This window comes from Phyllostomus discolor, chromosome 10 (genome assembly GCF_004126475.2).
Source record: "Phyllostomus discolor isolate MPI-MPIP mPhyDis1 chromosome 10, mPhyDis1.pri.v3, whole genome shotgun sequence".
NCBI classification, from domain to species: Eukaryota; Metazoa; Chordata; class Mammalia; order Chiroptera; family Phyllostomidae; genus Phyllostomus; species Phyllostomus discolor.
In genome coordinates, this window is record NC_040912.2 from 6,367,770 (window position 1) to 6,395,121 (window position 27,352).

Here is a 27,352-nt window from a genome sequence, read left to right on the forward strand (position 1 = left end):
CCTTCTCTTTCTTTTTCCCTTCCCCCCTCTCTAAAAATATATAAAATCATTTTAAAAATGTTAAAAAATCCTTAAGCTAGTGAAATGCATTTAAAATGGATTAGGATTGGATCACTTTGTAATTTATATAATTGTCTAACCATTATGCTGTACACTTGAAACTAATGTTGAATGTCAACTGTAATAGAAAAATAGGGTAAAATAAAAATGTAAAGACCTGACTGGCTTTTTAAGAATATATTTAAAAAAATAAACAAAATAAACTGGGTTAGGATCTTATTAACAATATTTATTATGATAGATCCTCACATTTTTATGATAAAGCTGAAGTTTGCTTAAAAAAAGTAAAAAGTCTTTTTCTCATGTGCTGAACCTTACCTCAAATACAATCTTGTATTTTAAATACTAAAATATTCTTTTTTTTTTTCTTTTTAGGGAGGGAAGGGAGGGAGATAGAGATAGAGAGATAGAGAGAAACATCAATGTGCGGTTGCTGGGGGTTATGGCCTGCAACCCAGGAATGTACCCTGGCTGGGAATCAAACCTGGGACACTTTGGTTCCCAGCCCACGCTCAATCCACTGAGCTACGCCAGCCAGGGCTAAAATATTCTTAAAGTAATAACCAAATCAGTTTTTCCTAGAAGTCAAGATTTTGCAAAGCATGAATTACTAATAACCTATGTCAGAACCACCTAGGGTGCTTATTAAAATACAAACCTGGCCCTGGCTGGTGTGGCTCAGTGGACTGAGCACGGGGTACAAACCAAAGGGTTGCTGGTTCGATTCCCAGTCAGGGCACATGCCTGGGTTGTGGGCCAGGTCCCCAGTGGGGGCCACATGAGAGGCAGCCACACAGTGATGTTTCTCTCCCTCTCTCCCTCCCTTCTCCCCTCTCTAAAAATAAAGAAATAAAATCTTTAAAATAAATAAATAAGTAAAATTACAAGCCCGCAGGCCCATCCCCCATCTACTGATCAGAATCACTTGCTAATTATTGAACCTAGAAAATTACCTTTTTAAAAATCTCTCTCACAAGATCCTTGAAACCAGAAAACCTAGGTATTCATCACAGAAGTTCCTCAAATAAGCATGCTATATCAGCATCGGAAGAAATTCAAAGTTAAGTAAAAAATTAGGGTCTATCACCCCAAAATCAGTAAGAAAATATGGAAGAAAATAAACATGGAGGTAGGCCTCAGACCAGTTTTGGTAGGCATCAGAACCACGGGTGACTGCCAGACACTATTCGCGCTTTGTGTGCTCTCTTCCGAAATGTAAAGGCCATGTGGAGACAATACAAAAAAAGAAAAAAAAGAAACATTTTCTTTTCCATTGTGAGGGATGTGGGCCACTGTAGAACACAGTACTGCTACTTTGAGAACTTGCCTTTCTCATTATTTATACCAATGATCCTTCGGATTATCCTTGAATGGCAGTAACACTTGGCTAAAATGTACAAACACACATTGTCGAAACGGTCTTCATAACACTTTGATCCCCAGCGGCCCCACGTAAAGGAAAGCAGGACACAGACGGTGCTCCCACCAGTGTCCTCGCACGTCTCCTTTGCCTGGCCCCCAGGAAAACTGCCACTCCACGGGGCGAGGCTCGCCCACAGGAGTCACTCACAGCCCTGTACAAACAAAGGAAACCCACGCTCCAGCTGACCGACTCTGCGTAAACACCCAACAGGAACCGAGAAAGTGGTAAAGGTGACCAAGGCTACATTCATCTAAATGTTTCTTCTGTTTCGTCCTGTCCCTTGCGTGAAAACTGCTATCAAAAAGGCTTATTTTAAAAAGATTGGAAGAAAATGTAGAAGCTCTACATTTAGTCTCCTTCAGGAGACAATGAGATGTTTATCTTACAAGTAAAATGGTTTAAGAGATCTTGATAGTAACTTTTCTTCTTCCCTTAGAAAAAGTATTTTCTAAAAGAGCTGTTTGATTTCTGATTAGGTTGCGTACAGGTTATGAAGATGATGGCAAATGACCAAAAGGGAATATAAGGCTCTTTCTCTTAAAAAACAAGGTAATAAAACACTTCCTCCAACAATTAAACTGCCAAAACAAAGCCTACCAATATAAATTTCTGCTGTTGTGCGTATGGAACATTCCAATATGCTATTGAGTAGTGAGGAGAAATCTGATGAAGATGAAATAATTATAAGCTACATAAATAATACCCTTTTCTGGAGGGAACAAGGCATACTCACTTAGTCAGCTGCCCTTTATTCTTGTTGTTATCCACCCCGTTGTAAGTCACAGCCGCCAGCTTCCGGCTCCGGTAGTTCTCATAGTGCACGTTATTGGTGACGTCTTTCAGGTCCTGCATGTGTGTTCTGTCATAAACAAACAGCAGAACGAGAGTTTGCTTCTATTGAAAAGCAGAGAAAGTACATGCGATGCACTAACTTGACAGCAATGGAAATTTAGGCTCTAAATGTGAATTTAAGAGCCATAAATCCCCTCAAAGCAGTTACTAAAGACGACATTTCTACCGAAGAGTATTTACCTTTCTACTACAGTTAAGTGCTCACTTAACATCATCCATATAGGTTCTATGACTTTAAGCAAAATGAAGTATAATAAAACCATTTGTACTACAGCCTAATGGATGTAAACAAGAGTTAAGTTCCTATGGCATCTCAATATTATCACAAAACAACAATGAACAAAATGACATTATTGAAGGATCTGCTGTATGTATTTTATTTTACCAGAGACAGGAAGTAGATCAGCTTCTACTAAAGCTCATAAAACCAAAAGAAATTTTCTTTTACCAGTATTAATATTTGAGTTTTTACTATGCTAATAAATTCCCAGGGACACTTTAGATTACATATCAAGTTGAATTCAAACTGGGGAATTTTAATTTGGAGTAAGTTTCTGTTCATTCAAACTGTCCAGTGAATGTGGTATCTCGGTTAAATGAATGTTTGCACACAGCATTTCCATAATTCATCAAAACAAGACGTATAAACTGCACAACACATAAGGCAATTTCAGCATGCCCCAACGATGCGAGATGCTAAAGACGACCGAGCTGCCGCCTGACTCCTTGCACACAGCAGGTTCTTGAGCACACGTGGTGCGGGAGCACCGTGGACCACCCGATCCTCTGTGTCCTCAGCATCCATTCCTGCACCCACCATCTGCAGTCTCCACCGCTTTAATAGAACTCTCTCAGGGAGACCACATAAAGGCGAACTCTGTTTCCATTCTGCCCGATGTCCAGGGAACATTCACTGTGCCCTTACCCTTTGTGAACAGAACGTGATGTTACATCACTCTGGCTCAATTCCTGCTGTCTCACACTTCCACGCAGTCCTCTGGCAGTTCACGCCCCCACCCAGTTGTAAGTCTGGGTTTTCCCAAGTCTCCTCTGTCTTCACACTCTGCTCCTTGAAGAACTAACTTATCCCGTCTCTGGCTACTAGTCACACCGCAGGCTCTACCCTCTCTCCACTTCAGCTAAGGCAGGCAGCCCCTTACTCCAAGCACAGCCAGTGGCTGAGAATGAAGAGCTGGAGTATTTTGTCGCTCATTCCCCAAACTCGGAGGTCCACTGCTCTGGGAGCTCTCTTCTCAGCCACTGAGTCAAGACGATCTCTCCCTGGTTGTCACTCATTTATTTTGTTGTCAGTATATGTTATAGGTGACACCATATAATCTCTTCAACTATGATCTCCCTGTGACAAAAACATGCCTTCAAACGTAGCCTTCCCTTCCACTTTCCCCAAACTTTTCACATTAAAGAAGAGCAAAAGTCTTTTCCTTTCTACTTTCCTTAACCCCATCAGTGTTAAAACCTCATGAGAAAATAAAATGATAGAGACATTTTTCCTATATATCCCTAGCCACACAGGTTATTTTGTATTTTTGCTAATGACTTTAAAACCCTGGTGAAATAGTCCAAGTTGTCTCCATGCATTGCTTGCATTACTTACTTCAGTGCTAGAGTGAAGACAATTTAATTAGCTACATTTCTATAAGGCAAAAACTAATCTGTCCAACTCTAATTTTACTTAGGAGGAAAAAAAGGTTATTATTTTCATCACTGCTCACACTTACCTTATCAACATATTTCTTAGAATTGTGAAATCACAATGTTCACCATTTTCAACTACAAAAAAGAAAAACAGACCACATACATTATTTCCACTAACCCTAGGCTTTTCAAAGGATATTTCACAGGAAAAAATGGGGTAATAACAATAAGAGCATATATTAGATCAGTTTTTCATTAAGGTTTTATTTTTCCTCTGTGCCACTGAGTGACAGCTGCCACTGGCACAGGCCCAGGGCAAGGATGCACCCAAGGGTTTTTCTTTCAGCACCAGCTACCAAATCCTGGCCCCACTGCCAGGGGGAGGACCTGTGAAAGTGCTCTTGTTAAGGTTTAACACTGTAATACAGTAGTTAATTTAAGGATATACCAGGCAAGTCTACCACAGTATTGCTTTATTATAGTTTAATCCTCAGTGATAAAAATATATAAACCTAACATATGAGCTCTTCAGAACAACTTTTGAGATTTTGAAAGGGGAGATCATATCTTTTTCTTTCATATCTTTTTTCTCTTGGTAGAGAAAACATTAATTCCATGATAAAATGCATTTTAAAAGTTTAGTGTGGGCTGGGGGAAGTATAAGGGAAATCACTTTAAAAAAACCTCCTTAAGCTAACTAACCAAAATGAAACTTCCATCTTTGTGGGGCAAGAAACCTAAAACTAGAAATGCGAAGCAAATTCTTCAGCCCAGATTTCAAGGGCTGTAGAAGTCCAAAATCTCAGCTCAACAACTAAAGGTCACCTGGGGATAAGGGAGCTAGGAATGAGTACAGTGTCACTGGTAAAGTAAGTCACTGGTAAGGACGGCAACTTGGAACCATACCCTAAAAATTACAGAAATTTCCAGAGTAGTAACAAATAGATAAAACAATCATGACTCGATCTTGGTTCCAAGTTACTGTAACACAGAAGGTTTTCATCTTTTTATTAGGTTAAAGCAATATAATAAACACAAACTTGGGAGACACATCTATATTACCAGGAGACTTATGAGATTTGATGCTACAGCTACAATTTTACTGGTGTTTAAAACCCCTTACGAAATTAGTAAAGGATCTCTTAGTAATGATTTATTTTAACTCTAAAGACTGAGGCCAAAAAGGGCAACATTTGTCCTGAGGAAAGGAAACTGTGAATGCTTTAACTGGGCTCATGAACGTTGTTCTCAATCATTCTTGAATGTCCCAGACCCACCGGAGACTCAGATAAGCGAGAGACCTTTTCTCTAAAATTGTGTTCACTGTCAGAAAGTTCATTAGATCCCTTAGAAGCAATCTTTGGAGCCCCAGCAAAGAACACCGGCATTATAAAATTGCAAGTACGCTTTCAAATCAGAAAACAGAAACAGACCTGATGGCGGGGTGGCGGTGGGAGGGGGGGGCACTGACAAGTGACCCCTGAAGTGTTACAGTGTTGGGGTGTAGCGCGCACTTGCCTGACTTAGTAGGACACAGAAATCTGGGAAACTGCCAAGTTTGAGAAAATGAGGCTAAAAGAAATTGAATTCACAGCTATCTTAGAAATTCTAGAATGTATCAATACAGTGAGCTCTTACAGAAAGTCACTCACGAAATAAAACCTTACCTTCAGCAACACCCCAAGGATACTGCCTTCCTCTGACCCTTTTGCCGTTAACTTCAATGATAGTATTACTACCGACCACAGCAAGAGGTAAACGGTCCTATAAAAAAAGTATTCTTGTTCAAATACATCTCTGCGGTCCTCACAAACTCAAGAATAAAAAAATCGCATTATTCAACAGATTAGCAAAAAAATTACGTGGCAGTCTCTACATTCACTTGTACAGGGCATCCAGTCACTGTTTGGTAAATTGCTACCACATGGCATTCTCACCAATGTAAACAATGAATAAAATTCTATTTTCTCTGAAATTTTTAGAATACTAAAGCATATACTGATCAAATTATTTTCTAGAAAATCATTCTATAAAGAAGCTGTCCCACACTGAAAAAACTAAAAAGAGTTAAAAAAACATACTGGCAGTAGAATGGAAAAATGGCACTTGTGACTAGCCCACCTACTTGGTCATAAAACCACCCACCAGCCCTGGAAGCAGCAAATATTACACTTGCTGAAATCTACCACTGGCAGTCCAGTGGCAGATCTGGGAGGCTGAGTTGTATTCATCTGGACTATCAGAATACGTCTTTCAGAATTCTTGTGGCTCCCAGAAATACATAAGAATTTTATGTAAAATATACAGACATTTTATAAAACCTCAGAAATTCTGTATTGGTAAGGTATGAATATTTCATTATTCCAAGATAATTATTTGCTTATATAATGCCATTAATACATCATTTTTAGGTCCAGGGAACCCAGGAAACCAGTATAAATTAAAAATACAGAAAATTATGTTGGTATAGATTTTTGGTTGGTTTTTACAGAAGTATAAAAGAGAACATATTTTTGTCTGGCTCTTAAAACTGAAGATTAAGTAAGCATAATAGTGCTTAAGAATAAATCCTCTCCCTTCTTATTATCAGTTTTTTAAGGGAAAAATTACATAAAAACAGGTCACTGAAAACCATATGAAGATTGGTATTAGTCATCGCTCTATTCCATATAATGCCTTATTACATACAACAATCACTCAACAAAGTTAATTGCAAAGTTGAATTCAACACAGAATAATCTCCCAATTCATTCTGTAAGCCAACAACTTAAAAACACTGATATTTTTGGTGTTTCTAGTGGATATTACAGTGTTTTTAAGTACCCCAAACATCTTAGTATGTGTATGAGAATGAACCTACCTTTATCTTTTTAACAAGCTTATTTTCTTCTTCATCATCTGTCTCTGGAAATTCATATATTTTAATTTTATGTTCTTGGATTTCTTTCATTATCTAAAATGGAAGAGAAAGTCAGCAAAAGAACACCACACATAATTAGCACATTAGCTTTATTTTTATTATACTTTGCTTAAGTTCCTATGAGTCCTCAGCTTTAGGTCCTTTACTATTTTTCAATGATGTAAAAATTGTAATCTAAAAACAAAGTATTATGCTGGTCCTTAAAAAAACTATAAAGTTGAAACATAAATATCATTGCCAACATTCAATTACTTCAGAAGTGTTAAAATCATGTGGTTATAATACCAAGAGAGTTCTAAACACTGTGTAAGATTCCTGAAAGGGCTTTCTCTAGTTGATTTCTACTATAATGGCTTTAGGCCCTTTATGTATAAGGACTGAGATTCTTTTTCTAGATATGGCTCTCTGTTTTACTCAGCTGAATCAACAAAGCTTAAGCTCACCTAAAATTTTTAGTAGAATTTTGCTAAAGTAAGTAAAACTAAATACAGTGTGGGCTTCAGGAGAAAATGTTCACACTATCAGAAAATATCCTTGCATGAACATGTGCACATGCACAGATCAAGGAGCAACAAATACAAGATCGGGCAAGCACATGGAGAAAATATGCTCTGGAAATGAAGGAGCTAAGGTAAGGCATTAAGAAGGAGAATGCAGAAAAAAGAAAGACTTATTAACATCAGAAATAACCTGGTTCAAGTTAAATTATTTCATTCAAATACCTTAAATTCTAAAAAGAATATGAATATCCAAATAATGTTTACCTACCTACCCTATTCAAACTCATGACAAACCAGTACCTGACAGGCCTAGAACTAGCTCCCCACCTAGTCCTCTGGTGTGAGGGGCTACACTACACCTAGTATGGTGTTTCAGTGCTGTTCCCACTGCAAGGGTTCCCCAGCAGCAGTAAAGGGAACCTAAACAAAACGTGGTACATGGCTACTATACTATGTAGAAATAAAACTGCCACTGAAAAAAGAACAGGACCACACATGTTTTACAACTGCGGTACGTATCTATATAGAAAAAAACATGAGACTAAAAAATAATGCGTCAAACGCACAACTAGAATAAAAAAGAAACACTAAAAGCTGGCTCTAAGAGCAGAGGTTCTTAACGAGAGGTTGTATATTAAAAGGGCCTGAATGAGCATCTTCAGAGTAACAAACTCCAGAGCCCCATCTTAGTCTACAGAGCCAACTGGTTAAGGATACAATACAGTAACTAATTCTGAAAAAGTTCTCTAGATGAGTTTGATAGGCACCCTGGGTTAAGAACCACACTTTTAAGCATATAAAAAAAAAATTGTATAACCATTACAATGTAACCAATTTGGAAGTAGAGATCATTGCTTGTTCATCATTTTTGTTAAATTCTTAGTACTGTTCCAAATCAAGAGACATAAAAATCTTGTTTGGGGGGAGAAATGTATATGTATCTAGAGATACATAAAAATATCTAGAAGAAGAGAAATGTATATGATTAGTATTTGGACCTACGAATAGCACATTACAAAATAAATGTGGGAGTGATCATAGAGAAACATATACTCCTGGTGGAAATACCAAATATAGTAAAAATGATGTACTAAAGCAGTCTAAAAATTTAAACAGATTTAACACAATTTTGAAGCAAATTTCAACAGGTTTTTGTCTTTCTAACAGGTTCAAGGTATTCTAAAACTCACAATGAAAAAGGTGAAAAAACAAAGTTTCTTGTTACAAAGGGGACAAGGAAAATAAGAGATAATTAAGTCTAAGTCTAGTAGACTTATAGTATTTTTTAAAATACTATACAAAACAGCTGCAGTCGAAAAGATGTAACATTGGCCTAAAATAAAAAATAGGCTACTGGATTAGGAGTAATTCCAGAAATTGATCCTATATTTCACAAAATATATGTAACAAACCAAATACAACAATGAGAAAAAAATAAAACCTTGCTTTAAAAAGTGTTCAGCTTCTATGAAAAATTAAAAGTTAAAGAAATGATTAGGTACCACTTTATTCCAAAAAAAACTTTTTAAAATAAAAGTGACAAACAGTGCTACCCAGGCACTGACTGAAACAAACATGCCCAACAGAGAAGGGATTTGGTTGTTTTATTGGGGAAGCACTATGACAAAATGGGGGGGGGGGGCATAAAATAATCATACCCTTTCAAAAAGTCATCTTCTTAGAAGTTCAGTTCACGACAGTAACTCTAAAGGGTGTGAGGAGGGTGCTGGTGAAGGCTGTACGGAATATCTAAAATCGCCCTTAGGTGACAAAGGATCAGGCCCTACAATAACAAGATCTTTCAGGAGAAAACTAAGGCAGAGGATTCTTTTCAAAAATTATTTGTAATACAGTATATACAACTATACAGAAAAGTAGCAAGAGAAGTACACTGTAACACATTATACAGAAAATAAGAAAAACTGCAGATTACATGAATGGTATGAGAAACCCAAGAGTTTAAGCTCATTCAGCCCACCTGTTTTTTAAACTGTTGGCACTCCTCTGGTGTGAGTGTGTCTGCTTTGGCAATAAGTGGGATGATGTTCACTTTTTCATGCAAACGCTTCATAAACTCAATATCCAATGGTTTAAGTCTGAAATACAAAATATTTAACATGACTAAAGTGGTAAGTTTGGAAAGGCAGCTTGTTCACACCCCCAGTGCTAAATGAGAGACACCGGAGGACTTCCCTTGTCACCAGAAAGAGTCTGAACGGACGTGCGGGGACAGCCACGGGGAGGGAGAGCAGGGCCTGTAAAAGTACGGGGGTGGCTAAGAAGGCCTTGACTCACTCCTGTCCTGGTCACAGCGTTTTGGCCCTAAAGATGAATCAGAAACACCTGAAACGCTCCTAATAGGCTTTCCTAGAAGTGCCTCTAAATTACTCAAAATTTGAGAAATCCTTGTTTTTAAGAATCCCATATTTGGTTCTTGCTACCAACTACATTCCTCAGAGAAAAGGCTCAGAAGAGAATCTTCTTCGCCACCCCTAAGCCCATTACAGCATGGCTGCCGCCTCCACTTGACACTGTGCTTGCAGGTCACCAAAGACTTGCCAGCTCGCCGACAGAGACCACAGGCTTTGCCCTGCTTTTTAATGGGCTCATCAGGCGGTATTCAGCTTATTCCCTCACCAGCTTCTCCGTTAGGGTGCTTTTCAGGATTCTCTTTGTTAGCTAGTCTCTTAAGAGGTATTCTCTAGTAGGCCTTATTTCTTATTCTTCATTATGTGTGCTTATCATCAACTCCAATAATTTCTACTACCCTCTATGGGTCAGTGACTTCCAAATCCTCACAGGGAACCCGGATCTCATGTTTCAGACCTGTGTTCGCCCAGCAGAAATGCTACTTGGGCACCCCCATTTCGGATCCCCAAACTCAAAAGCTCATCGGACGCTCACACTACCCCGCTTCTGTGTCCCTACTTCAGCGAATGGCACTGCGATCCACTCAGTTACTCAAGGCTGAGGCCCCCAGTCTTCCCTTCTCTAATCGTACCTCCAGAGATTCACCAAGACCTGCTGAACAAAGAAACATGTGTGCACCTCCATCCGCACTACCTTGCTCCAGGCCACCAAGACCCTAGGTGTGGATGATTATCAGAATCTGTCTGGTTCCGCTTCAAGCCGTGCACAGTACAGTCAGAAGAGGCTTTCTAAAATCCAGATCTGGAAGATGGTCTGACTTTCGGTGGTGGGCACACAGATCATGTATCACAGAGATGTACACTTGAAACCTATTGTGATCTTATTAACCAGTGTCACCCCAAGAAATTTAATGTAAAAAATAATTAAAAATAAATAAACAAAAAATAAAATCCAAATCTGATCGAATCATTCCCTGACTGAAAACCTTACCAGATTCCTTAGCTATTGGGGCCTACAGGCCTTGGAAGACATAGCCTCTCCAGATGTCCTCCTCTCTTAGCATTCCTTCACGTCTTTTGCCACCTCCTACTTCCAGTATGCCAGCCTTTCTGAACTTCTGACCTTCGGCCGGAAGCAAGCATGCTCTATTCCCCTCCTCCTTCTTCTTGGCCTGCCTTAATTCCTGTTCATCTTTAGGAAGTGGCCTTCAATTCTCATTTCACCTGGGAATCCTTCTCTAACTTAAAACTACATAGGCACCTTTCTAAGGAGTTACAACACAATTTCCCATAGATTTTCCTTTTTCCCACTAGGTCCTCAAGAGCAAGGGTTTTGTCTCATTCATCTGTATCTCCAACATCCAGCACAGTGTCAACACTGGAGAAGGTGCCCAAATATTTGCTGATCAAAAAAGTAAACTATTGTGACTTCCTTATGTCCTTGAAGAACTCTAAATGAAAACCAAAAATATTCCTCACATCTAAAACATACTGTAGACTAAAAATCAATATTCTACAAAAGTATGTAAGATAATGGACATATTTTGCATAAAAATATTCTGAAGTGGTATTCTTTAACTTCTATAAAACCATGAGAAAAATGAAATAAAGATCTAATTATAACTTTTACTAATATTTTAAAATAAAGAGATAAAAATATATAAATATATTTATAAATACACGTAGTTCTCTTAAAGTACTACTGTGTGTGTGGGGGGGGGGGCAGGGGAGAAAGACAGAAGGAAAGAAAAGAAAAAAGAAAGAAGATTGGGGCCCAAAGACTAATGAGGTATTCCTTTTACTGACAAATAATATTGTACCTCCTAGTAGTAGTGATGCTGACCGGCAAAAGATAGGGTTCAGGAGGGGAGAGGGCAGTAAGTTAGCTACCTCCTACTCTATTGGAATTTGATACTGGCATTCAGAGAATAGGGAACACTATTGAAAAGTGTGACTGGGATATCACTATATTATCTTCAAACAGCACCCCTGCCTACTAGTGCTAACTGAAAGAGCCTATCCATCTGCGAAAAATATTTAAGTTTTGCTTACTTTCATTAATCATTCACACAACACTAAATACAAAAGCTATGGTCCAAACAATCTTAGATTTTTACATTTTTATGGTTCATTTTTCAGATTATACTCATGACAAATTAAAATTACTATCACCATCACCTACTTAAACCAGTGACAGAAAAGAACCTGGGTAATTAAATTTTTAATAAATCTTAAGAGTATTTAATATATTAAAATCAAAACCCAAGGTAATAAGATTTCACATTTAAAAGTAAAACAATACTTTCTGAATGTTTATTATATTATTGCAATTTTTTAAGAGAAAGACCCTCAAAATTAACCATGACAAGGAAGTTGGGAAAGTCAATTTTTTAAATATAAAACATTTGACATTTAAAAAATTAGGACATTTAAATCAGCTTAAAAATTAAACCAGAAAAAAGGTAAATTTTTTATAAAAGCCCCAATAAAACCCTTGTGCCCTTTAAAATTAGCACTTAAATTTCAGGAGCTTACAAAATGTCAATAGCAAAAAAGCATTTAGTTCACATGTAGATTATTTTCTGTTTGAAATTTTTCCTCTGTCCATTTAGTTCTACTTCATGTTTTCCCACAAGTTTAGTTTTTAAATGTTGTTTTTAAACAATGGAAAGTCCTTTAAGAATTTATAGAAGATAAGCCCACATTAGAGGGAAAAGCCTTTAACCTCAAAGCCTACAACAACAACAAAAATGAATAAAGGGCAAATGACAAATATTTATAATAAATATATATATGTATATAAGTAAAAAACCTTATATAAAACTCACTGTGTGATATTTTAAGTGGCAATAACTATTTAAAAGGGTAAAACACCTTTTTAAAATTCAAGTCCAAGTCAGTTTTTTATTTTAATAGCAATTACCAACAACTGAACAAAGAAATTGAAGCAATTGCTGAAATCATAAATTAATCCTGTGTGTTCATTGATGACACTGGTAGGGTGAGGTGGGGTTACTGAAAATACAATGCTGGAGCAATTTGTAATTACTCCAAAAATAGGATCTTACTAAAAAAGAAATCCAGGGACTGCCCATAAAAGATGGAAAGGCCCTGATTCACCTATCAGAATGCCTGGAATTTTAGTTTATAATGAGCAGGCGATTTGCAACTTTCAACATAAAATTCAGTGTCATATTCTTTCACTCAATACAGAATATCACATACAAATGGACATAACTTTGGTCCACTTCCAAAAATAGTTAAGCTGAGAAACTATTCAAAAGCATATTTTTATACATCAGAAATAAAAATTTCAAACTCCCATTCCTTGTGACAAACAATAAATGGCCCAAAGCCACTACACATCATTTGAATCATATCAAAAATTTTTCTTAAAAATATCTTACTTCCCATGCAATTTTAAGAAATATATTTTCCCCTGGGGAATAGAAGAAATGTGATTTCATGAGAATTACTAAATCTTGGAGAGAGTCCAAAGGACCTAAAATAATAAAAGCGGATATAAACTGACCAATTTCTATTGACTTAGCTGCAGATTAAGATATTACTCTGTTGGTGTCCAGGAAAAAGCTCTAACCAGTTAAACCAAAATGATTAAAAAATATATAAATTTAGTGAGAAGCTAATAAGAACTCTTAATAAAAAGCCATATAGTATGTTCTATTTTTTTTTATCCTCATGCAAGGATATTTTCTTCCATTGCTTTTAGAGACACAGAGAGACAGACAGACAGACAGACATCAACTGGTTGCCTTCCACACACATCCTGACTAGGAGGGGATCAAACCCACAACCTAGGCATGTGCCAGACTAGGGATTGAACCCGCAATCTTTCAGTTTAACGGATGATGTTACAACCAAGCCACACCAGCCAGGGTGTGTGTTGTATTTTTGAGGTTACTTTTTTGAAGCCTCTTGAGATAAATTTTGTGCTTTATTCACTGTAGATGAATATTAGAAATAAAAGAAACATTCACACCACTACAATCTGAGTGCAAAAAATGGTAAAGTACATAATTAAGGTTTTAGGCAGTGATCATGCTCAACCTAGACACCTGTAATGGGCACAAGGTGGAGAATGCAGCAGGAAATAGAAAAGAAGGGACTTTTATGAAGGAACCGTGCACGCTGCTGTAACCTGGGCGTCGGACTGTATAGTCTGACAATATGTAACAGTCCAGTTCCCTCCGGTGAAGAGACGGCGGGGTTACGATACCCGGGTAACTGAGTCATGTTAAGTCATTTACCCAAAGGAAAAGACTAAGGAAGAGTAACCACAAACATCTGCAGTTGCCAAGACACACACACCTACTCAAAATGACAGAGGAAGCACAAACAACAAAAAAGGGAGTGCAGGCTGGTCTTACAAGCAAGCAGAACAATCATACCAGATGAATGTCTACATATTTAGTTCTTCACCCCTGATAAGCAGGTTGGTACTAAGGATATGATCCTTGCACAATGCGACTCTAAGGTGAAACAGAAGGCACACAGATTTAGCAAAGAGAGAAATGGCACACAAAGACTCTGGTTTTTCTGTAAACTCCTCTAGCAGATCTATTGTAAATAATATCTTTGGGGTTTCTTAGAATATATCTAAGGTAACTGTTATGGCTGTTTCTCCTTATTGAGTGGTTCAATTAGTGACATAGTCAAAAAGTAAGCTAAACTAGCCACACTGAGACATAACCATGATTGAAACATTCCAGGAAGCAGGTAAAAAAACCTTATGCATGAGAAACTAAGAAGTAAAAATCATTGTTAACTAACCTAGGACTTAAAAAGGTTTTTTTATAAGCCATTTTTACATGGAATTAGGGACTTTACAACTGGTATAGTTAAATTTGTATCAGAGAAGGATTACTAAAATATAAACCCAAAGCTGAGTAATAAACAAAAACAAAAGGTCACCAAAAGCATCAAGGTACTGACCCATGTCCCGAAGGAGCAATGAAGTATAGACAACACTGCACCCTGTTATCAGGCATCTGACGTCTGTTCACTCGAGACTCTGCATTTAGGTAGTCCTCAAATTTACTGTCAATGTAGTCGATAACAGGCTGCCAGCTAGAGAATGCACATAAATGAAAAAATTAAGTTGTAGTTCTACATATAAATGCACAACTGATGACTTTGTTAAAGGCCAAAATCAATAGTTTTAAATTGACAAACCATTCTAACCAGTAATTATTTTACCTATACTGACTTAAAAAGTATAAATTATGTTAAAAAAATCTCTATTCATTTTTAAACTTTCTGAATCAAAGAAAGTTTTGTTAAGTCAAAACATAGCTAAATTATATTATTTATACCAATAAATATATCAATGCTAAGACAATTTGCAGTATGAAAAATTATATATTGAAAGCATTTTACATTTTAAATGAAAAGATTAAACAATATAGAAACCTCATGATGAACTTACTTGGGTATTTTTTAAAGTTGACAGAAACTTACTTTAAAAAAAGTGAAACAAAAAAATTTAAATACTGTTTATAAGATGCTAAGATATTACTACCAACTAAAATGTCATGATGTTTTCTTCATTTATGACATGGAAAACCAAAGGTCTAAATTCAGAATGTGAGAGAAATTAGAATGTGACGGAAAATAATGTATACAAATGGATAAAATTATAGTAGAGGAAAAAAGTTTTAAAATTCATATATATATATATACATATATATACACACATAGTTTTAGAATTTTCTTCAAAATAACTCTAGGATAGGTTATTATCTCCATTTTGAGAAAAGAAAATAAGTTCAAAGAAGTAAAGCAATATTGACAAATAAGTGGAAAAGTTGGTGTATGAACCCAAGCCTTAGCATTTAAAGTTTAGTGGCCTTTGCTAAGGTGTGAAATTTAAAATGTGAAACAGGACGTCTAAACACCCTGAACCCCAAATGCAATGGAAAGCAGTGATGACACCCCCTTCTTACCAATTACTATTATCCACTGCATCTCCAAATCCTGGGGTATCAACTATTGTGAGTAGCAACTGCACCCCACCTTCTTTGATTAAAACTTTGGATTGTTCCACCTGTAAGAGTAATTTGAGCAGATATTAATGCCATAACATTACCCCTGTGCTTTCCTACAAGATAAGTTGTAGTGAGTTGAATCAAAACCAGTCAAAAAACTTTTTGCAAACTAAATCTACCCACCCCCACATTTTTAAAATCAGTTATTTTGGACATCAGAAGTCCTGGTTACTTGAAAGAAGAGCACAATGTAAATAGTAGGCTTATGGCTCATAGTTGGTATAAAGAAGGAACTGATAGATGGCAAGAATCACTAACGCTATATAATACTTATATAACCTAAACACACATCTAATAATACATATAAAGAATGTTCTTAAATGACTCAGTAAGTCAGATTAAATGTGATTAAGCAGACAAGTACATCTAATGTACCACTTACCGTAAACGTTTTCCTGGACTATCTCCATCTACTTTGGTCCAAACCAATTACTAACATGAACTTATTACCATCCCCAAATCTTTCTCAGTATGTCCGTAATTATTTACACTTGTGTTTATGTGATGGCTAAGATCCAGTTCTCTTTTTAAATGTAATATTGCACATTTAGGCCAAAGCAATCAGCAAAGGTCCAGACACTGAAAAAAATGTATTCTGGTATGGTTAAACCCTATAAATTACCTGATTAAAATCTTCAGTTCCCCGTAAAGTTTGGAGAAATGTTCTATTTGAAAAAGAATGTTGGATTTAAACGATAACAACAGTTCTTTCTACAATCTAAGATTTTCTGTAACCTTAAGCTCTGTATCAGACTGTATAAATCATTCACTTGGGCATATGCTACTGCCAGATAAAGTGACACTGATTTAACCAGAAAAGTACATTCACTGTGCATTTATATAAAGTGCTTACTAAGACTAGAGACTCCTCCAGGTATGCATAAAGGCTAACATAAGAGACAAGAATTATATTAAAACTTAAGAGCATTAAATGCCATAATACAGCACAGCTTAAGTACAATACTACCAGACTTAGGGTAAACTGTAATCACAGACATGTGAAAAGCAACTTCAATTTTTTATGTTGATTAACGGAGTTAGGAAAGGAAAAATGACTAATATCTGGGTAAAAGAAGTGTGGTGTACCTTTAGAGATTACAGAAACAATGATGTCTTTCCATTTTCTTTTGGCATTTCTTATAGATTCTAGCTGCACAAAGAGACTGAGGGGATGAAACTAAGACTGCTGAGCAAGAAAGTCTGTAGCAGCATTATTCAAGAAAACTTTGAATGGTGGAAATGTTCTAAATCTACATTGTCCAATACGGTAGTCGCTTGCCCATGTGGCTACTTAGCACTTGGAATGTGACCAGAGTAACTGAGGAACGGAATGTTCAATTTCACTTAATATTAATTAATTTAAATTTAAACAGCCACATGTGGCTTAGTGACTACTAAATGGGACAATGCAGGTCTATAGCAGTCTAAAGTTATTCTGTTAAAAAAGAATTGTGTTAAAGCTGAAAGCGTTTCCTGAGATTTGGATATGTAAGTCCGTGGAGGAGCCTCTAGCAGTTTAGACAGGTAAGAGGCAAGGTCTTATCTTTTAGACTGTTCTAATCCTGGTATAAACTCTCAGCGAAAAATTTGGACATCCCAAATATATTTATTTATCTACCAAGTACATATAATTGGCAATCTGAATGTTAAATATTAGTATTAATTTCTCTGCAGATTAAAAAATAACATAAAAAAATAAGGGCTCTAATATTTTTTGGTCATCTTCAGTACTGATGATGGATGACATCGTCACTTGGGAAATCACTGTTTTATACCATAGGGCCAAGATAACACAGCTTGTTTGATACCAGGTTACTCTAATAAGAGGGAGGCAAAATAACTGAGAAAATAGTCAGATTCATCAGTGTTAAATGATCAAAACTAAAAACAAAACATGTTTAAGTGATATTATCCCATGTGACTTAAGAAGTTCACATTTCATATACCTGGTGGTCCTCTAGTCAAAGGACAATCTGGTTATGTGTCAATTATATCTTTTTTTTATTTTTATTTTTTTTAAAGAAGACCTGGCCTTGGCTGGTGTGGCTCAATTGGTTGGGCATCATCTCGCAGGGTGAAGAGTCAACAGTTTGATTCCTGATAAGGGCACATGCCTGGGTTGAGGATTTGGTCCCTGGGTGGTGTACGTGTGAGAGGCAGCAGATCGATGTTTCTTACATCAATATTTCTCTTACATCAATGTTTCTCTCCCTCTCTTACGCCCTCCCTTCCCCTCACTCTAACAATACATAAATAAAAATCTTTTAAAAATAAAAATAAAAGGGCTATTTGATCAAATCTAGTGACTGGATACATTGTGAATTTATCTCCATCTCCTTCATAAAAACAGGTCACTCATTTATGGGGACTGTCTTGAAGCAGAAATATCCAAAGTAATCACACCACCCTTTTACCCAATAATTCTTTTAAGTGACACAGTACTATATACTAGAAACTGATGTCAAAATACAATTTTCCATATGAATCATCTCTCAATTTTACTTCAAACCATTTCTGGTTCTCTTATGTAACTAAACAAAACCCACTTCTATCCTACCTTTAGAAATAAACTGTATATTAATTACACATACTAACAGCTTAAATTTTAAGAGCTTTGTTTCTTTTTTATTTTATAGTTAATTTACTGATGTGTTAAGAAAAACTATGATCTATATCTTACATACTTTAAAGAGTCTGTTTATAAAGCTTCTTTTCTTCTCTGGCCTATGAAATTCTGTGTATCCATACATGGTCAAATACAAAGACAACGGCAACAGATGGAAGAAATCCAGAAAACATAACTGTAAACGAGTGCCCTTCACAGGATCCAACTGTATCCTATCATCTGATTCTGCAAGTATCCTCATGGGATCCATGGAAAACAAATCAGTTCAAGTCCAGGAATTTCAAACTTTTCTTAACAAATCTATTCCAAATGGCCACTTTCCCATGCACTTTACTTCGGCAGGTCACATCAGCATATTTTATGGCATCACTCAGAGCTCTCGAAGATTACACTCATAATTTAATACTGAAGGAATGAATCAAGGGCATTTTCAGCCCTGTTTCTCTCTGAAAAATATGACTGAAGTCCTTATATTGTTTATGTATAATTAATTTATTGAGGCCACTTTTGGATTCCTAAGTTCCAGAAATCCAAGGCACTATTTTCTAATATTGTTTCACTTTTCAACCTGAGAGGAAAGTCAAACCTTCCATGTTTATACTGCTCCATTTTTTTCATTTTCAAAGACTATTAAATACAATAAAATTTTCTAACCTAATGGTTAAGAGCCATTTCTTATGGTAGATAAAAAAATTAATTAATTGCATTACATTTTGAGGAGAGGATTAGAATTTTCTATCAGTAGCTGACCTCCACCTCCACCTCCTCAGCGTGACAGCCAAAGCTCTGCAGAGACTTCAACATCCTAAGCCTGAGACACGTCATTTAGCTCTAACACAAAACTACGTTAATTATTTAACGGCTTAAAAGACAAACATCATCTTAACTACTTCAATATGTTCCACAAGAAACTAAAAGAAGCCATGACCAGTAGAACAGTTAGGCCTTAAGACTACTTTGTTCTCATCAACTCCCAGAACTAGTTTATTGAGAAGTTGATCTAACGATTCCAATCGCGCCCTCTGCTCTCTGAGCCACTGCACCTCATTCGCCTGTCTCCTTTCTGTGCTGGCGTCTGCCGATCCCTTTCCATCGTAGTCATCTTGACAAATGTCTACACCATTTCCCCTGCATCGCCAACCTCCCATGCCTTAGGGACTGTGCACAGCGCATAAACACTCTCAGATCTTTTTTGGAAATAAAAATCAATCGACTCTCTCAGTCCTCTACCCCCAACCTCTAGGTATTCCCTCTCATTCCTTCCTTCACAGCTCTCCCACCTTCACTTTTCAACCCACTGCCAGCTTGCCCCCCGTTCCTACTACTTCACTGAAATCGGCCTTGCCAAGGTCACCTTTATAGCACCTTACAGCAGCACCTTTCTCACTAAATTATAATTATTTGCTGTGTCCTTCACTTGATTGTAAGATGCTTAAGAATTTTGACTGTGATCATCATCACTGTAGCTGCGAAACCTGGTATAAAACAAGCACTCAAATATCTGTTCTGTGACTGACTGGTTCAAAAAAACCACCAAAATCAGAGAAACATCAACAGGATTAACCTACAATAGTGATTTACAGGAGGGACTTCGCTAACCAAGGAAAAAAGTTTTAAAGGGAATCAATAAAAGTTTCCCAACTAAGAACCTAAACAAAAATCTAATACTATCATTTCACAACGGAAATTAAAATGGATTTAGTCTCAGAAAAATGGGCAGCCTTTCCCTAGCAGATAGTTGGCAACCTTTCACTGACATGAAATATGATTTAAAAATCTTTAAATATAACAAAATCATGAAACTTGCTACCATACATAAAAATATTTTTCTTCAAAACATTGTTAATATTTGAGGTTGGAACATAAAGTGGAGCTCAAGTGTTCAACTGTTTCTATCGCTTCATTTTAATCAGCCTGTTGGAGAAAATACATGCACACATACATGTATTTTACATATATAAAGAGAAGTAACACGATGCTACTTCATTTAATTTGAAATATTCTAAAAAAACTAAGGAAAAACTCTTCATTGTCTTAGACTGTTCATCCACAGAGATAGGATGAAAGCAGGTTGTAGCAGCCAGAAACACTACAGAGCAGTGGTTCTCAAAGTGCGGTACCCAGACCAGCACCTGCTTAGTCTGGGAACTTATTAGAAATGCAAATTCCTTGGGCCCCACCTCAAACCCACTAAATAGCAAACTCTGGGGTGAGTGACTAAGCAATCTGTTTTAGCAAGCCTTCCAGGTGACAGTAATGCACACTCAAGTTTGAGAACCACTAGTGTAAAGAACTCGAGGATGACAGTGTCAGCTCACGCTGGGAAATGCACAGCTTGTGGTCATGAAGAACAAGATAGGTGGGAATTAATCTCAGAGACTTCTATCTAACACTGAAAACTTCACTCAAATCAGAATCCCTTGTATGTAACAGGAAGCCCAGAATCATCTCCCTGTTCAGTGTAGACAACTGTCTTCCTTCTAAGAATGTGACTGTAAAGGAATTTCTTTTTAAGATATGTCTTAAAAATGTATCTTAAAACTATGTAAATAGTTCTCAGGGAGGAGATGATGAAACTGGTGGTATTAAAACTGCACTCCCTATTTTGCCATATCACAGGATTTTTCTTTTCTCCTCCTCCTATCTCTCCCTCCCCACCCCCCCCCCACCCCCAACAGTTGGAAGTGTTCAGAATTATTTCAGGTCAGAGAAATTGTAAACATTTGCCTTTTGAAATTCAGGATTGTATGCTTCTCCTGATCTGATTATGTCTGGGCTGAGATACAATACTTCTGACCACTCTCTACTGAGAGAATTTATGAGCATCGAAGAGCAGATCATCTGATAGATTACTGGGCAGATCATCTGATAGATTACTGGGATTGCGTGAAGAAGCAAGATTTTAGAATACACTTTTGCAGGTAATTTGAAATCTGATGCTCTATGAGGGATACAAAAATACTCCTAAACAGAAAAAAGGTTTAAATAGGAGAAATAAAATAGTCATGTCACGATTACTTCTCAGGGATCTAATTTCTACACTGCATCTTTCAGTATGATATACGAAGTCTTTCCTGAAGGTCTCCAGCCACGTAATAAGAAAAATAAGAGACATTTACTAAAGAAGATACAAGGCACAAGAAACATTGTACATATAGGACAATGACGCCTCTGTCCCCTACAAAGTAGGCACCTTGGGACCTCACACAGTTCTCCCAACTGTCATCAGCCACCCCTTCCTATTTTCCTGAATCTCATCAATGGTCTGATATTTCTTCCCCTTCAAAGGTGATTTTAGTTTTGGAAAACGCCAGGAGTCGCAAGGAGCCAAATCTGGGCTATAAGGGGGCGGAGCCATCTGGGTGGCTCAATGTTTTACAAAAAAAACTTTGCACAGGATGTCAAGCATGAGCGGCTCATTGTTGTGATGAAGCTGCCAATCACCAGTTGCCCATAGCTGTGGCCTTCTGAATCATCCAAATAGTTCCCACAGAGGAATGTTCAAGCTTAACACAAAATCTGATGCAGATTCACTGCTGTATTTGTTCAATCATTTTGCATATAGTGGCCACACAGTACACATGCTCACTCTAAGGCATCTATCTCCCCCAGTGACTAGTACAGTGAAGTCGTCACTGTTCACGCATGTGCATTCCAGTCCACTCTCCTTGGCTGCCAGGTTACATCGATGTGGCACAAACCATTTTCATTATATTAACAATGGCTGGACTTTTTGTGGATAGACCTCACGTTTCTGTCTAAAATTTCCAGACTGTGCTTCCATCTTGTGCAAAAAGATAAATCTCTGCCAATCCTTCAAATCCTGCTTCAGCTTCACTACTTCAGTAAAACCTCCTCCAGCTAGAACTGTTCACACCCCTCCTCTCTGCTTAGGTGCTACTTCAAGTTATCAACAATTTTTTCAATCAATGAGCACTGCTACCCAACATAATGTAATATAAGCCACAAAAGTAATTTAAAAATTTTTAGTAGCCACTTTAAAAATAACAGGTAAGATTAATGCATTTTATTAACCCAATAAATCAAAATGTCATCATTGTAAAATGCTATTGGGAACCGCCCAGTGTGGTTTCAGAAGCTGTAACCCCCCATGGCTAAGGCTGAGTGAGAGACCTTGGGACCTTAAGCCACTAAGGAGACAAAGCTTGTCTCCCTGGCAGGGGCACCACCTCTGCCCACTTTACTTCACCCTGTCTAGCCCCCAGTGGATGACCGGTTAGCCAATGATGGGTAAGATTCCTCAAGGGAGGGATGACCTAAGACAGGCACAGTCACGAAGAGGCTCTCAGGGAAGGACTTGGGGGAGGGGGGAGCTATAGAAAAAGCGGGTGATGGACGCTCACCCCTCGGCTTTAACATGGCCTGAGTCTTCATTCTGTGTGCAAGAGGTCTCCTAATCTCTTGGCTGCCTTACTTCCCCTGCCTGACTTAAGCCTGAAACAATGCCAGAGGTGGGTAAGGCCCTGTGCTGCAAAGAGTGGGTTCCTCAGGGCCATCAGACCTAAGAAAGAATGCATAAAATCCTGTGAAACCTGCTTTGCTAATACCCTCAATTTAAATGATAAGGGTCCAAGCATGAAATGAGTTTGTTTCCCCAAAGTTTTATGGCCCTTTAGCTATCTGACCCTGACTCTAAATAAACCCTCAGAGTTCTTTGAATGTTATCTATTGTTTAATCATTTCTGCCTGACAATGACTGATGAGCTTTACTTGTATACCCTGTATTCCTAGGCAAATAAACCCAATAAAAGCCCACGGAAGAACAGGCTCCTGGCCCTTCTCCTTTGAGAGTTCGGTCACCTTTCCTCCCCAAGTAGATCATGTCTTGGTAGACTTATCCTTATCCACGGCAGGGAGGGGGAGGGGGGGGCCCTGCGGGCGGAACCCCCCCCCCGCCCCCAGCAAAATGCAACCTATATAAGAAAAGTTATCAGACACTTTACAGCAGGAGTGTCCAATTTTTGGTGTCTCTGCACCACAATGGAAGAAGAGTTGTTTTGGGCCACACATGAAATACATACAATGTAGTAAGTAATCACAAAAAAAATCTTTATGTTTTAAGTAAATTTATGATTCTGTGTCTCCATTCACAAATGTATGGCTCCATTTACAGCCACCTGGGCTGCATGCAGCCTGCGGCCCACAGGTTGGATGCCTCCTGCTTTATACTCTTTTTGACATACTAGGTCTTCAAAACCAGAGGTGTACTTCATACTTACATAACACCTCGGTCTGGACTACCCGTATTTTATGCTCAACAGCCACATGCAGCTACCAGCTGCTGCACTGGGCAATGAAGATCTAGAGTCTGCATGAAGTATGGTCTATGGGCCAGCAGAACAGCCATCATCTGGGACTGTGTGAGAAATGCAGAATTTCAGTCCACCTCAGACCTGCTAAAACAGAAACTAAATTTTACCAAGCTCCCCAAGTGATCTAACTGCACATGCAAGATTGAAAAGTACTGAATCAGACCATACATAGCTTGGAAGCCTTAAAAAATCGCTACTGCCATTCAACCACTATGTAGTAGTATGTCACTGACTAACATAGAACACTGTAATTAAATAATAATGGCTTTTCTGAGAGTCCTGTTTTCTCTATGCTGCTGTCCAACAGAACTTTCTGCAATGGTGAAAATATATATGCACTGACCGAATGGAAGCCATTGGCCACATACAGCTACTGGGCACTTAAAATGTGACTGCCACAACTGAGAAACTGAACTGATTTTTTATCCTCACTGTGGACATGCTTACTGATTTTAGAGAGGGGAAGGAAGGGAGGGAGAGAGGAAGAGAAGCATCAACGTGAGAGAGAAACATGGATTGGTCACCTCTTGCATGTGCTCCAAATGGGGACTGAACCTACAACCCATGCATGTGCCCTGACTAGGAATTGAACCCACGACCTTCAGTTTATGGGATGATGCTGCAAGGGTAGAAAATGAATTTTTAATTTCATTTACCATAATTCACTGAAACTTAAATAGTCACATATGGCAAGTAGCTAACTTATTAAAGATAGTGTTACTCTAGGAACATTAACTACTCCTATAATTATTAAAGTATACTCTCTATGAGGGTCTTCAGGATAAATTTAGAAGCTTTAATCACCATAACTCCCCTGACTGGCTGCATTTCTTTCTTTCTTAACAAGTTTACCACTTTATACTAGCAGAGGCCAACTTTGTAACCTACCTCTAGGGAAGCTTGATAAAAGTTATAATATGTGATTTTTCTGTGCTAACATTATTCCAGCTTATCATCGGTTAACAATACTAACATACCTACCTGCACAGTCTTTTTTATTCTATGGGAAGGACCTGGATACTCTGGAGAATACAAATCTGTGAGGAACAACGAGTTGATTAGCGTTGACTTTCCCAATCCAGATTCACCTAAAAGAAACAGGGGTGGAAATCTGTTAAAGTCAGCCACGTTGCCTTTAATACTCATCCCATCCTATAATCAAACCTGCTTTATACAAGTACTTCTTGGTGGGACAAGAAAGTGACATTAGAAAATATACTATAAAGACTTCCTATTAGAATAAGCTCTTTGTCTTCATTTTCTTATCAAATTAGACCCATGTTTCCAAGGATTATTTTTAGCTCTATACTTTTACAATCTGTGTTCTTTAAAAGTAATATATCTGATGCAATAGCCTCCATTTTATGAGTAATGTATTCTCATTACTGGAAACACAATGACCCTAAAGGATACTAGCCTCAAATTAAATAAAAAGAAATGTTGAATTCAGTGAAGCTTTACCTAGTGTGAACACTGAATTATCAATTCCTCCTTAATAGTCACCTCCCTACCAAAATGTCAGAAAACCTATAATCATAAGACAAAATATAGCAGCCTTGTCCTAATACTCTCAAGGTGACTTATAACTACAATTGATTCTTGCTAACTGGCTTCACTAAAGAGAAAACAAGTCACTAATGCAAAAGAGAGCACTATAATTAGTCCCATGAATTCAAATTCTACTTAAACACAATTTATAAAACAACCTCAATTAAGTTTATCTTTGCATTATTTAGGAAATATTTAAGAATAACAGCATTCAGAGTTATACATTCTAGATTAAGAACAAAATTATTCAATAAAATATAAACAGAATGAATGTATGTAACATTTTATATATTTTTATTAATTTGAGAGAGGAAGGGAAGGGAGAGAGAAGTGGCATGGGGTGAGAGAGAACGATACAGAGAGAGAGAGAGAGAGAGAAAGAAACACTAATTTGTTGTTCCACTTACTTATGCATTCATTGGTTGATTCTTGTATGTGCCCTGACCAGGGATCGAACCCACAACCTTGGGGTATCAGGACAACGCTATAACAACTGAAATATGAGGCCAGGGCCACATTTTATATTTCTTTATAACTAATTTTAAGATCTGTTAAGTGATCCAAATTAATGACTATTTTACATTTATTTGACTTTGAAATGCACTATGTACATCCTGCAACAAAGTCATCATTTTTTCATTTTACTGGATTTTACAGGGAAATAACTGAATTTAAATATTTTCTGACCTTGTTAAAACAATACAGTGTAGTAAGACTTACAATTTAAGATGTTATATTCTTAATAAAAATTCTAAGAGTAACTGAAGTCTCTAATATTACACCTGCACTTGAACATTAGAAGCACGCTGAAATAACCCACGTGCTCTCTCTTAGATCTAGCCCATGAAAACCATGCATAGCCCGTCACTATTTAAGAATATTACATTTCAAGCCCAAGAATAAAACATTCATGAAATGCTTGTTTGTGAGGTTTTGAAGAAAGTCACACCAATGGTTATTTATAATAGTTACACCAACATTTAAAGATGGCCAGTGGAAAAAAGCCAAGAGGCATTATCACAAAAAGTGAGAAGGAACTGCAAGGAAAAGTGGTCAATAACACCAAATAAGAGGTTAAATAAAAAGTGACCAAGGGACAATGAGAAGGCCTTTTACTGACCTTTAGTAAAAGCAATTTTATATTAAGAAGTTAAATGGTGATGAGTTAAATAATAGATGGAAAATTCAAAAGTACAGATTTATTCAGTAAAATGCAAAGAAAATACCACCCATAAAGTAGGTAAAAATGTTATCTAGGGAGGGTGCTATTCTTTGTTTTGCTTTCTAATATGCTTATTTCTAAAGATTTACTCTAACAAGAACAGTTTAGATTACACTGGATGCTGATTATTTCCAAGGTTCCATACATATGTGGCCTGGGATCTGCTATAAGACTATTTCATCTTCTCAGAATCTATTAGGGTATCCTTCGACATAGAGACCATGTACATGCTAATTCTAAACTGCAAGTTAAACAGGTCCCCTATGACCTGGTTTTGTACTAAACAAGGTTTACTTACTCTAATTATAGTAACTGACCACCAGCTTAAGAGTTAAATAATTCTGCTGTGTAGCTAGTAGCAAACATTCCAACCAGCCACTCAACAATTACCTCATTCACTGAGTTAAAAAGTTTTTACTCGCTATGCACCTAAACTTGGGAGGTCTTAAGGAGGATGTTTATGATATTTCTTGCTATACTCATATAAAAGGACTCTTTTTATAGCCCAGTTCAAGAGGATAACTACCTTTATTCAAAAAATCCTCATGTTACCAGAAAAAAATCTAAATGTCTACATAAATTTTTTTTTGTAATTATTTCAAAAATGGATTACCATAATTTTGTGGTTAAAATGTACTGTCTCACTTAGGCTAGGGTCTGCCACATTTTGGAAGCTGTAAATAAAGTTTCTGTAAGTTCGTCTAAAGTGAAAGAGCTGAAATCAACAGAACTCCCCAGACTCCCTCTTCGTTGGCATGGTTGCCGTTCACGAAGACCA

General features: G+C 37.3%; 1 protein-coding gene and 1 non-coding gene across 7 annotated transcripts in view; both read right to left on the reverse strand.

Annotated features, from left to right (window-relative positions):
- SEPTIN7 (septin 7) overlaps positions 1–27,352 on the reverse strand; it is a 71,459-nt gene that overhangs the window by 8,813 nt on the left and 35,294 nt on the right. For all 6 annotated transcript variants that reach the window (XM_028525337.2, XM_028525338.2, XM_036010415.1 and 3 more), the window contains 8 exons: positions 24,786–24,892; positions 15,744–15,844; positions 14,734–14,868; positions 9,390–9,507; positions 6,852–6,944; positions 5,659–5,755; positions 4,075–4,126; positions 2,217–2,342 (listed from right to left, as the gene is read on the reverse strand). In XM_028525337.2, coding sequence (XP_028381138.1) covers positions 2,217–2,342; positions 4,075–4,126; positions 5,659–5,755; positions 6,852–6,944; positions 9,390–9,507; positions 14,734–14,868; positions 15,744–15,844; positions 24,786–24,892 — 829 coding nt within the window. The remainder of the gene's footprint in view (positions 1–2,216; positions 2,343–4,074; positions 4,127–5,658; positions 5,756–6,851; positions 6,945–9,389; positions 9,508–14,733; positions 14,869–15,743; positions 15,845–24,785; positions 24,893–27,352) is intronic.
- On the reverse strand, positions 4,264–4,393 carry LOC114508260. Its single transcript, XR_003685508.1, has one exon. It is a non-coding gene; the product is annotated as a small nucleolar RNA SNORA30/SNORA37 family (small nucleolar RNA).